Consider the following 12,553-nt stretch of genomic DNA (forward strand, 5'->3'; position numbering starts at 1 on the left):
CACAGTCGGCTTTTCTTATAGCCACAGTGTAGAAAATGGATTACTATATTCCAGGGATACCCACTGGAATAGCATGAAAACCTCATTTTGAGATTAATGCAGGATGCAACTCTGAAGAGCTGAGCTACATGCTTACCTATAGTGTTAAAGTAACAGTTTAGTTATTAATCTTAAAATTTGGAAATTACATATTAAAATACTTGTTCATATTTCTAGGTCTGTCTTTGTGAATTGACATTTCTCACTCTTATTATTAGGTGAACTATGATATTGGAACAGTAATGTTTGGTCACTGTTTTATTATTATCATGCGGTTATGTAAGGGCTCAATAAGTCTAGTAAAACAGTAAATTCCAAATGTGGGTAAAGCAGTAGGTGCTGTCCTCCCATGTAGCTGCCATGATTTCCTCTACTAGGGATTTGTATGTCTGCATAGATTTTTCTGCGGTAAGGTATTACCAGTTCTTTTCAATCGCTGTCAGCCAGAAAAGTGACAACACTTTAGGGTTTCTCAATTTGGCCCCGAGTGACATCATTCTTCAGGTCAAAGAAACAGATTTTGGTCAAATACTTTAACTGCACAGAGCTTTCAAATTATTCAGTGAGTGTTCTTTGAAAGTTTTCCAGACTTGGATCTCTGACTGCCCTGGCTCTTCTCTATCATGACACCAGATGAATAGGGATATTTTTCTTTCAAGGTTGAGCACATTGTTCTTTTAATAAAGAGTAGGCTGCTTTTATCTGTGAATCTTCTGCTTATGTACTTTTGGCAAGCCTGAGACACATAAATGTATTATCATTGAGTTTTTTGTGGTCTCCTTTCAAAACTGGCAGAACATCTGACTTCATTCTCACTGCTGGTCATCTACTGACTATGAAACTATCCAAGGAACTGAAAATTTGTTCCTGCATTCTTTCCAACAGGAATAGTTTGCCTTCTGCTCTGGTTCTTCAAGCATGAGTTTCATCAGGTGGTCTCTTATTCTTCTGCTTTTACCTATCTACATGTGCAGACGAATTAAGCAGATTCTAAAAATAAAAATAAAGCTGTTTGAATGCATTCTTGAGCAATACCAGAATATCATCATCTGCAAAAGTCTGCATGTGCTATCATGCCTTCTTAAGATCATTCTTAAATTGACCATATTATATATTTTTGGTTTCAGTATATATAAAGCACTAGACAAGGACTACAGTATGGTGCGGTAAAAATTATTTTATCTTTGCTTTCTATCCCGCATCAACTTTAATTGCAAAAGCTTTGTGTTGTTATACAAAGGTTGGGAGCACTTTTTAATAAATTTGTTGCTGTATTATCAATAAATAAGAATAGTATGATAAATATGATTTTTAAATCATCTAACTTTCATTTTTTGGAGATAAAGTGCTCCATGGACTTTTCAAAAATAACAGGCCCCTGACATCTGTAGATGCCTGACATCTGACATCCAATCAGAATTACACATTAAGGATTTTGGTGAATATTTTGTAGCACTTTCTGCATTCAGACTTCGCTTAAAAATTGCAGATATTGCTAATTGCATTTACTATATCTAGTGTACTGTCTCTATTTTGTATTTAGCAGTTGTGATATGTTTTCTTAATAAACAATCACTGTGTGTGTATGCTGTCCCATTATTCAAAGTCTTTTTTTTTTTTTTCCTACATTTTTTCTATTAGATAACTCCAGGACCAGGTGGTAGCAGGAAAACGGTTCACTTGTCCCAGGATTCTCTTCACCATGAGTGAGTATCAGCGATGGGAGTTATAACTTTTTATTATTGTTTGCTTTACAGTAGTACCTGTGTCCCAAAGCCGCATTTTACAACTGTACAAATATGTGATAAGAGCCTCAGCTCAGTTACATAATGATCTTTATTTAATAATAATATTTATAATCCTTCATAATTCATTTTATGTTTCTTAAGGAAATGTGAAGTTCAGTGCTTTGTAAATGTGTTTTTATTAACTTGCTGAGTATATGCTTTCCTAAAACGTAACACATTTAAGTCTAGATACCAAATATGGGTTGTTTAAAAAGACCTCCAAAGGGAAATGCAGAAATGTCAAGCTTGAATATATGAAAATAAACAAGCATCACATCTTTGAGTCTTAGACATGATGTATCATGTGAGGAGGAAGGTTATCATAAACTCCACAAAAAGACACTGAATTGTTTAGTCACATGTAAATAGGGACTGTCATTCAGTTCATTTAGTTACTCCAGTGCACCATTACTGTAAACTCTTACTCTGTTCAGCTGACAACATTTAGCAGCATTATTTCTTGGTTATCTCTTTTGAATAGTTACAATAAGAAGATTAAATTTTCCTATATTTTCCAAATCAGAAATCTAAAATGCAGATACAAATGATTAGGAGATAATATATTTGGGGATACATTTATATGTTCTAACTGCTACTAGAAACAGCATCTACATTTTAAGACAAAACTTGCCAAAGCGCATATTCTACAAACATCAGATCCTCAGTACCAACTGTTTTATGCTACTAATCCAGTTCTGTTGCACCCCATAACTTGCTAATGTGTGTGTTAACTAAAGAGGCTGTGATTTCAGAAGTTATTTCTACTCTAAAGTAATTCAACTGGTATTTTATGGGGTTTACTTTTGTTTATTTCATTAAAACAAGCAAGCAAACAAATACTGTAATTAAGCGAATGGACAAAAATCATAAAAATCAGTGTGATGTGAATATCACTTTCTCATTACAAGAGGTCTTATTGTTTATGAAGGGTTTTTAATGTCTAAATATGAGATGCATTCAAATCACTGTGATATATTTTTCAATAGAAATATGTTTTACTAACAGTTTAGTCTGTAATCCACTGATTTGCCACAAAACAGCAGAGTTTATGTGGAGGAGGATGCCCCAGTTTGCCGCTCCTCCTTGAGCGTTTGCTGTTGACACTGGTCAGGGACAAGACACTCATCCGTGTGGAATTTAGATCTAACCCATTATATTTCTTCTCTTCATCAGCTTCCAGATGTTTGTGACCTTATTTGTTGGGTCATTCACAAATGTGATGGTTTTTCTTTTCATCCACTGCCAACATCAAAGTTGTGTGTGCATGAAATCTCCCTGTTTTCCTCAGATTTTTAACTATTCGGTGCAGTTGATGAACGTTTCATGTCCAAAATATATAAATGTCTACTACTTTTTATCTTGAGGTATACTTTTAACTTTATTGCTGTCATTCTTTTTCATTTCCAACTTCTTTTCCGTAATCAACTTAAAAGTAGAAAAAGGAGTTGGCGGCATGCAGGTTTTGGTGACAGCTGGTCTCATATACAAGAACGAGAGGGTGGACTGCTCATCAGCAAACTCATAAAAAAGGAGTGACAAAAAGCCACAAAACTTTCAGACTTGTGACTTAAAAAGAGTAATTTAGACCAGACAATTCCATGGTATCTGCTTCTTCTCAGTATATTAATTAAAGTAAAAATTTTAGTGTTGTCATGTGGCTGCTGTGGAGAAAAAATGAGCGTAAACTCTATTGAATTCAACTACTTCAGAAAAAGCGTGACTAGGTTAAGCTTATAATCTTTGGTTACACTTCTTGAGGAACTTACAAGCATAATAGCAGATAATGTGATGGTCTTTTTGTGCAATATTATAATGGATGGAATTATTTTATCCTTTGCCCAAAACCTATTGCTTGCTTATATGAGTAATATGTAGTACTATATGTAATTTCAGATCCCCCTTGTTTTAATTGTTTTTTCCTTCTCCTTTTCATTTGGCAAGTGTCAAGATTTGCCCCAGGTTTGTATAATGCTTACTACAGCTACATTCGGATGTTAATTCAGTTCTATGTGATCACAGTGTGTATGTGAACCAGTATTAATATGCTTTTACTGCTATTGAGGAAAAAGTCACATCGTGAGTTCTTGTCCCTGCATATCAGTGTCTTAGTCCAAATTCTCGTCTCTCTGAAGTAAGGCTGCCAATAGTCAAAATTTTGCAAGTGTGTGACGATATGAAGCCACTGAATTTACGGACTTTGAATTTCACTTTAGATTCAAACTCAGACCTCAGTTGAAATAATACATTAACAAATAACAGGTAGTCCACAGTACTTAAAAATCTTTTCAGCTATAATCATTAATAAGTAACACTTCAGTACTAAATATGGAATGACTTTTATTTATAGCATATGCATTATAGTATATTAAAATACTATCATTTATATATTATTTTAGCTTGTTTGACAAAATATAATTACCTATAAAGCCAATAGCTACTCAGAAGTGAAATTTGTGGTGCATTCTTTCAAAACTGTTAAAGACTTAGAGAGTTCAATAAAAATATCCCATTAAAATAAAGTATAGCCAAAGGGTTTATTTTCCTGGCAGACAATGAAATACCCAAAAGCACGCACAGACTGGTCATATGACAGCGTGTGCTTTGTTAGTTATATTGTTAAACCTGTCTTTTCTTTTTCTCCCACAGTCACTGGTTTAGCCCTGGGGCTAGGAAGGAACATAGCCAGGTAAGAACTGCTTTGATCAAGAACAGTTTACTTGAGATGTATAATGGAATTTAACTACCTCTACTCCAGAGGTAGTGGTCGAATATTTTTAGAAATTATAAACAAAGCAGGTATGATTTCATATTTTCTTGTAAGGAAACATATTAACCACAGTGCCTTTCAAAAAGTCCCTTAATTAAAAATCGTTAATTAGTCACTTAATGTCAGTTAAGTATCTTTGAGTTTTAACAGGTTAAATGAAAAGTCTGATTTTTTTTAATGATTTTGTTAATCGTAGTATCTCCAAATGTTGCATTTCTCAAAATGCTGGAAAGCAAAACATTTGACTCACAAAATCAAGAAATACAGAACAGTGACAAAAGTGGGCAGGCTTCTATGGGAAGATCTTCAATTCCATTTTTCTGCATTCCATTGGTTAACATGACCACAGCAGTAAAAAAGGAACTGTTAAATCTCCATCATGGTGCAGATATTAGTAAAAATATCTCACTAGTTTGTGTGCTGAGCCCCTACAATGTAGTCCCTAGAAGGTCCAAGCCTAGAGATGTGGTTGCGGGAATGTGAGGACATGTTTAATGCTTGATTAGTAACATGGCACTTTCTTCTTTAGCTTGTCTTCAGACGTGAAGGAATACCTTTTTTTTTATGGGTGATAATAAGGTCTAAACAGAATATACTGTCCAAGAACTATAAAATGTGAAAATAAGCTTGGTTTCTTTTCATAAATATATAGTTAACTTCAACTATTCAGTAGAAGTAGCTGAATACATCATCAACTCATTGAAAATTAAGACTAAAGTTCCACAGTACATTTTTATAAGTTGGTAAAAATTGACATAACACAGTTGATTTCATTAGATCTGTGCCAGTTCACTAGTACATTTACAAATTTAAATAGATTTGAAACTTCAAAAGGAAATAAGATCTATAGAATCTTTCGAGGGTTCATCTTAGCATAATCCTTCATGAACACTTGTTGCTCCAGTAAGTCATAGTTTAAATAGGTGTATACTCTTTCCTGTCCCCTACCCTTTCTTTAGAACTCCAGAGCACGCTGAATCTCTCAAAACTTCCCCAAAACTGCCAGAGTGGATAAAACATAGTACAGTTTTAGCTGTAAATTGTGAACTTCTAACATGTTACAGTAAGCTGACTGATACTTAACATCTAAATAGACGGATTTATGTGATTCACATTGAACTCGCATTATTTTGAAACATATTTCCTGGGAGAAGAAATGCATTAAAAAGAGCATTTTAAATATGAGCATGCTTCATCTTAATTGATCGTGATAAAAAGTTCTCTTGGGCTAATCTTTATCCTATTCTTGAAATTTTGATGTTATAAGTAGTCAAATTTGCTAGGTTAGAATGAGTTGAGTGATTTTTTTTTTTTTTTTTTTACTTGGATTTTTTAATATATTGATTGTTTCATATAACAGGGTAGTTAACTGAAGATGTGCTGTTTACTTCTTTAAAAGATTCTAAGCTTAAAGCAGTATGGAAAGTTTCATGCTGAGAAATACGTTAACCTACATCATACATACTGGCAATATCCATTCAGCATAGTGTGAGAAATATCTGCATAGCTGGTATATAATGACAAATTAATTCATTGTTCTCAGATAATAGTATATTTGAATTAATCTTAAATTTTACATGTTTATTTCGTATTTCCTACAAGCTGTGTTTTCAGAGCTTATCTGAAGTTCACTGGTTTTGTAACTTAATTACTAATGAATTGTGAAGTAAAGCTAATGTCATCAAATAATATAAGTGCTACTGGCACATAATGGGTTATTTTTTTTAGACAAGTAAATTAGAATGATGGGGCAATGTAATAATGACAATTTTGACAGCTTATGAAATTCTCACTAAATTTTTGAAGATCCATAGTGTATAACTATTGGTTGTATGGGTTTACTACTTTCTCTTTTAATTAATTTCTGGAGTTGAAGTTATTATGTTAGAACGCAAGTAGTTAATTAACTAGCCAAATTTAAAGTCTGGCAGATGATCTGTTTGTCCATGCTATAACTACCATTTACTTATCAGCCAGAGAATATTGATAACAGTAAGACTGTTCTTAGCTTGATCATAAAATAGATACACATTATATGAATGCCATGCTGGTAAAAATTGTGGCTACATTTAAATATGAATTGTAAGTGCTCTGATTTGTTGATGTTAAGAAAATGAAAAAATTATTTTGCAAAAATATACCAGAATAGGGTGCCTTACGTTTATGTATCCTTCAGATTGCCTTTTAAAACCAGACTGCACTATTTTACTCCATCTGAGAACTAGATAGTTAAAATGACAAGGAGCATTCCTTATATAAGAAGCAAGCTGTAGACTTTTTGGGGAAAAATTAATCAAGTGTAATTTTATAGGTAGGTGTCATTTTTTGGAGTCCATGCTCATGTACGACATTAAGGTGTCGTTGCCCAAGTCATAAAGTTCATAATTTCCTAACTTCCAGTGGACTTTTAAATGTGTTTGCTGTGAATATTAGATTTATTTACCTGTAGTCTGTTTCTAAACAGTCTTCCATTCTATACTTTCTTCAATATATGATTAGTTTCAAGAAACATTTGTATTTTTCATACTGTCGTTTTAATTTCTTTAGTGCAACTTTTTGACAGTTTTAAATGAATCATTCATTATTCCTACTTCCCCACTATTATGGGAAGCTTTAATATTGTGGGTTTGTTGATTCTGCAATTTTCAAATTACAAAAACTCCTGGGGCTTAGAAGAGTTTGTAACTATTTCATAACTGCTTAGATACAAGTGCCAACCTCAATAGTTTTTTGTAATTTAAGTGTTCTCCAACAATTTTCATTATACCATTTTGAAAATTTAAACTGAAATTGTGAAAATTGCAAAATTTTACAGATAAGTTAATTGTGAAATTGTGAATTGCATGGCTTTCTAATATGCTTTGAGAATGGTTTAATTTTTACATTTTCATTTGTTTAGGAATTTTAAATTGGTGGATATATCTTAAAATACTAGCAATTATTATAAAATTCTATTAGATGTCAGTCTCTTCTAGAGTCATGGGTGAAAGCTGTTGAAAGATTACTCAAGACAGGAAAGAATGGCATTGTCATGATAACATTTCTAAAAAGCATATAAAGGTATTGCTTGTGAGACTGTTCTGAACACTTTTTTTAATAGCTTCAACTCTTGCGAGACAACCGATCGGAGAGAGGACACAAGAAGAACAGCTCTGTAAAAACAGCTAGCAGGTAAGTTAATGCTGCAGCTGTCATTAATACTGTTTATGAATTTGTTGATTTCCTAACTCTCCAATTTTTATATAAGTAATCACACCATTCTTTTGGGGTATTTTCAGAGGTCTTCTGGTTCTTTGTGATTTACTTTGAAGAATTTCTTTTGTATGGCATAATCTTTGCCTAAAATGTGGATATTAGACTTTATTCTTGACTATAACCAACTACACTTACCAAACTTAATCTCTTTAGTAAACATCAGAATGAAATGGATGCCAAACTAAGGTTTGTGCTTCTGGCATGTAAGTTGAGTGCTGAAAATGTATAAAATTACCATTATGCATACATGCTTTTGAAATCAAGAGGATAACTCAAATACTGTAACACTTAAATTGTATTTATATCATGTTTTGACAATAAAAATTTTATTGTGAAGACTTACTAATACCAAATCTAGTTCTATCCTCCAGCTTCTTTCCTCTCCCTCAAAAGACAAAAAATTCAACACTGAACTGGTAGGCACTGGTCTAGGAGTCTGTTCCTAGAGGGTTTTTTATGTACATGTTACCTGCTGGATCTATTCTGCCAAATAATTCTTTTAATTCTAGTATTTTTTAAAACAAGAAACTACAGAAATGTTTCCCTTGCTATGCACAACACCTTAAACAATTTTTATGTAGTTCTGTAAAGATGACAATGTGCTATCAAATTACTTTATTCAAAAAGTTATAATAGATTTATATCATTATGTAATACTATGGTTTTGAGTGAGTCACTTGTGTTTTAGCGTATATGTGGTCATCCTGAAATAAGTTTTTAATATTGTTAAATACTTGCTTTGATGAATACCTGGAAGGGGACACCAATATTTCTTTCAAAAATATGCATATTAAATATGAATCTATTTCACTGTATACAAGTTGTCGTTACATGCTCTAAAACATTTGTTATGCAAGTGTTGGTCATTCATCTTCAGAAATTGTGGTTATCTTTGTCTATTAAACCTTTTATGTTAAGCAAAAAAAAATTGAAAACTTCTGCATACGTTTTCTGGGAAGCGCACTTGTTAAATCTTTTTTTTTGCTCAGAATTTTAGAATTAGTTCACTTTAGATATGAATTATCACCATAAATGCTCTCTTGCTATCAGGCTGCTTACATGAAATTGGGAGTATAAAGTGGATATAAAGTGAGCAGTAAGAAACAGATTATGTTTCAAGTCATTTTAGGATCTTTTTTATGCTGTAGCAATGTAAAATGGTGTCTGAGGAGTTCAGAATCATAATTTATGTGTTTGTTATTCTGACCAGTGAAACTCTTGTGAAGTGATTGCTACCTACAGAAGTGGTTAGAATAGAGATTTTTAAAATGACATTCAACACCTGAAGTGATCTTCAACCTCTCTTCAGGTCTGGTCAGCAGTACATTAGTAGACTGTTATCCCAATAAACATCTGGCAGGGTTGCATAGAAGCAATAGGTGGCAAATCCAAGCCTGAAGACTGACATGTTCTGTAAAATATCGGTAAAATTAAAGTAAAACTTAACATAAACCATTATTATGACGTACATAAATCCACAGTACATTATCATACTGTAATACCCTTAAAAACAGCAAGGGCACTTGCTAACATCTCCTGGTACCATCATCTCTGTTTTCAGAGGCTTTTTCCTCCAGATGGAGTCAGGTTATTTCAAAATAGTTATTTGTGCTTTTTCATAAAACCACTGTTTTCTCTGCCTACCACAGAAACTTTACTGTTAGTTCTTTAAAGTGACTTGAAGAGTAATTCTCAAACTTCTATGAAAATGATAGTTTTAACAGGCCATCTGCTGTCCTAGAATATCAAGTCATATACATCTTATTTACAAGACGCATATTGAACATATTTTAGCATTCTTGCTACAGTTTACCTGCTGAAAATAAGAATTTAATTTGCACTATGTGCAAATGTTTTTTCTCTCAGGCCAATAGCATGTCTGGTGACTACTTTCTTCCTATAGTTTAAGTGTTCTATAACCTAAAATTTTGCTTTTTATCAAAAGCTGTAACAACCAAAATAGAGATTGAAATTCAGATATATAGGAACAATACATGACAATTACATAGTTCATCTCCTCAAATGTTCATAGTACCTATCCTCGTTTGATTCAAGAAAATTCTCTGGTATTCTGTTCCTTACAAATTAAATTCATAGTGCGTATTGACATATGTCAGATTTATCTGTGGTTAATACTGAAGGCTGATTTTGTTATGACTTAATTTTAAATTATCAATTCTACCGAAAGGGTTAATCTTAGTTTCACCAGACAATACAGAGAAGGAGAATGTTTCTGCTTAACAAGGTGCCTATAGAAATTACAGTTTTAGTAGCAAATATTGTTCACAGTTAGTAAAATGGTGAACATCACCTTAGCTGCAAATATGCATCTTCATTACTGTGTATGAAATCTTAAAATGAAAATCTGTCATTTAGATTTTTGCATGTGCCCAAATACTTTAAAAACCACTAAACTACAGTGATACCAATCAAATGTCACAAGATTAAGTTACCAAATTAAGTAACATTATAGTAAATCTTTCATTATTTCAGTGTACTAAGTGCATATGCAGTTAAATCTTCTGTTGAATGCAAGTGTTTACTCACACCTGAAAGTCTGCAGCGTTCTCAAATTTACTCTAAATTAGTTCTTGCATATGTTAAACTATTGCAGTTTGACACATCAAGATAATTCAGATGGGTAACCCCTTTAAAAAGAGGCATACAAAAAGTAATGGCTGTGACCTTATATTGTCTTACTGTTTGTTGCGATATGTGGTGATAGAACAGCAGCAGTGGGTAAGTATTGGACATTCTATGAAAATGTTGTACTTATCCAGAATACAGTTTAATCTGCTTTTATTGCAAGACAGAATTTCTCTGGGTCTTTCTTTGTATAGTTTTCACACAACTGTGTTTCTTGTTGTGGGACTATCTTTGTTTGCTGTTTTGGAAGACCTTTCTTCTGTTTTTCATATGTATGCGAGATATGTGTATACACACACATTTTTCTATGCTTGCCTTGACTTTCCTTACCCCTTTTGGATGACTGAACACAGTTCTTGTCTCAGCATGTAGACAATATGTAAATACCCGTATTACATTAGATCAGTCACTTGTGGAATAATTTACTCTGTAAATACACCAGAAAGGTGTGGAGCTCTAAGCACGGCACTGGTCTGCAGCTGTCTTTTCATGGTGGAATAATACTGATACTTTCTGGGTGGGTTTTACTGTACTGGGTTGCTTGTATTAGGTTTGTTTTGTCAAAATTAATAATAATGAGCCAATCCTATACAAACTGACAGGAACTTTTACTAGTGGCAAGATAATTAGTTTGTTGAGAGCTGTTGATATGGCTATTGAAGAACCAAATGTTAAGGAGGGGGCACAGTCGTGCACCACAAAACTTAGAACCTGGATAGATTATATTATGCTGATACAGTTCAACACATGACCTTCTGTATTTGACACATTTAAATATATATATATATATTTATGCTACCTTTACAGATACGCTTTAATCTACAAATATGTAGTTTTCCCATTAATTATTTAAATTATATGAACAGTACTAAATAATACTGGTTTAGAAGCTACATTTGTTTCCTCCTGTATAGCCTTGAAAAAGTTCTCTGTTTACATTATCTCTCTGCATTAGGACAGGAATAGTCCCCTCCCCAATCCAGCTATACTGCTTAAAGGTGTTAATTCTTCCAGCTGCTTGTTTTCATCCTCTACTCTTTTACCAGTAAAGAAGTCTTTTTGTCTGCATTTTTTAATATGCTTTGGACAAAACTAGCCTGGTTAGCTCAACTCACCTATTTAAATTAAATTGGCTGGTTTTGTAACAAACCATATTAGGAGGTGCTCACATGATTTCTTCCTCCGGCAGAGTTGTGGAGATGATAATCTCCAGCAGATGTGTGATAACAAATAGCTTGGGATAGTAATGTCTTCATCTGGCACAGTTGTTAGCAGACCAAATGTCTGTCTGTAGCCTGAGGCTGTGGGCAAACAATTGAACATGATTGAGTTATGGTGAGTTAACAAGTTGCTGCTTGGCAGCTGAACTGCCATAGCTGATCATGCGCTCATTGTTTGCCTGCTCCTGTCGTGAGGTAAAACGCATTTTCTTAAGTCACCTTTGTAAAAATTTACAAAAACAAGTTCTACCTAAAGATGATTCCCCAGGGCTAAGAGATTCCTTTGGTCAGCAATGGAGACAGTGTTGAACGGTATTTTGCTGAGCTGCTGGAACATGATTTTGAACGTGTGATTATATTGTTAAATATATGGGGGACCTCCATCATACAATGTCTGCCTGTCTCTTAATATTTAATGTATTTATCCTCACAATACCCTTATGAAATTAGGAAGTACTTTCATCCTCATTTGAAAAAAATAACCAGAATACTTAAGCAACTTAATATTTTGCCTTTGGTCATACAGTCGATGCCATAACCAGTTAATTTGTGCTGTAATCTAGAAGCAACAGAATTGCAGATTGGGAAAACAGCAGACTACTGAATAAGATAAACTTGTTTAATTATTTCCTTTACTATACATAATGGTCTTGTGTCATATTTCTTTTACAGTGTGTTCTTGTTAATCATAGAATCATAGCATGGGTTGGGTTGGAAGTTGCCCTTAAAGATCACCTAGTTCTAACCCCCCTGCCATGGGCAGGGATACCTTCCACTAGGTATCATTAATTATTTTATCTACATATTTATTTTTTCTTACTGTACTATAAGTAGAATTT

General features: G+C 33.4%; 1 protein-coding gene across 1 annotated transcript in view; it reads left to right on the forward strand.

Moving 5' to 3' along the window:
- GPATCH2 (G-patch domain containing 2) overlaps positions 1 to 12,553 on the forward strand; it is a 131,001-nt gene that overhangs the window by 88,754 nt on the left and 29,694 nt on the right. The window contains exons 6-8 of the mRNA XM_069800114.1: positions 1,681 to 1,745; positions 4,473 to 4,512; positions 7,694 to 7,764. Of these exons, the coding sequence (XP_069656215.1) occupies positions 1,681 to 1,745; positions 4,473 to 4,512; positions 7,694 to 7,764 (176 nt within the window). The remainder of the gene's footprint in view (positions 1 to 1,680; positions 1,746 to 4,472; positions 4,513 to 7,693; positions 7,765 to 12,553) is intronic.

Source organism: Haliaeetus albicilla, chromosome 13 (genome assembly GCF_947461875.1).
Source record: "Haliaeetus albicilla chromosome 13, bHalAlb1.1, whole genome shotgun sequence".
NCBI classification, from domain to species: Eukaryota; Metazoa; Chordata; class Aves; order Accipitriformes; family Accipitridae; genus Haliaeetus; species Haliaeetus albicilla.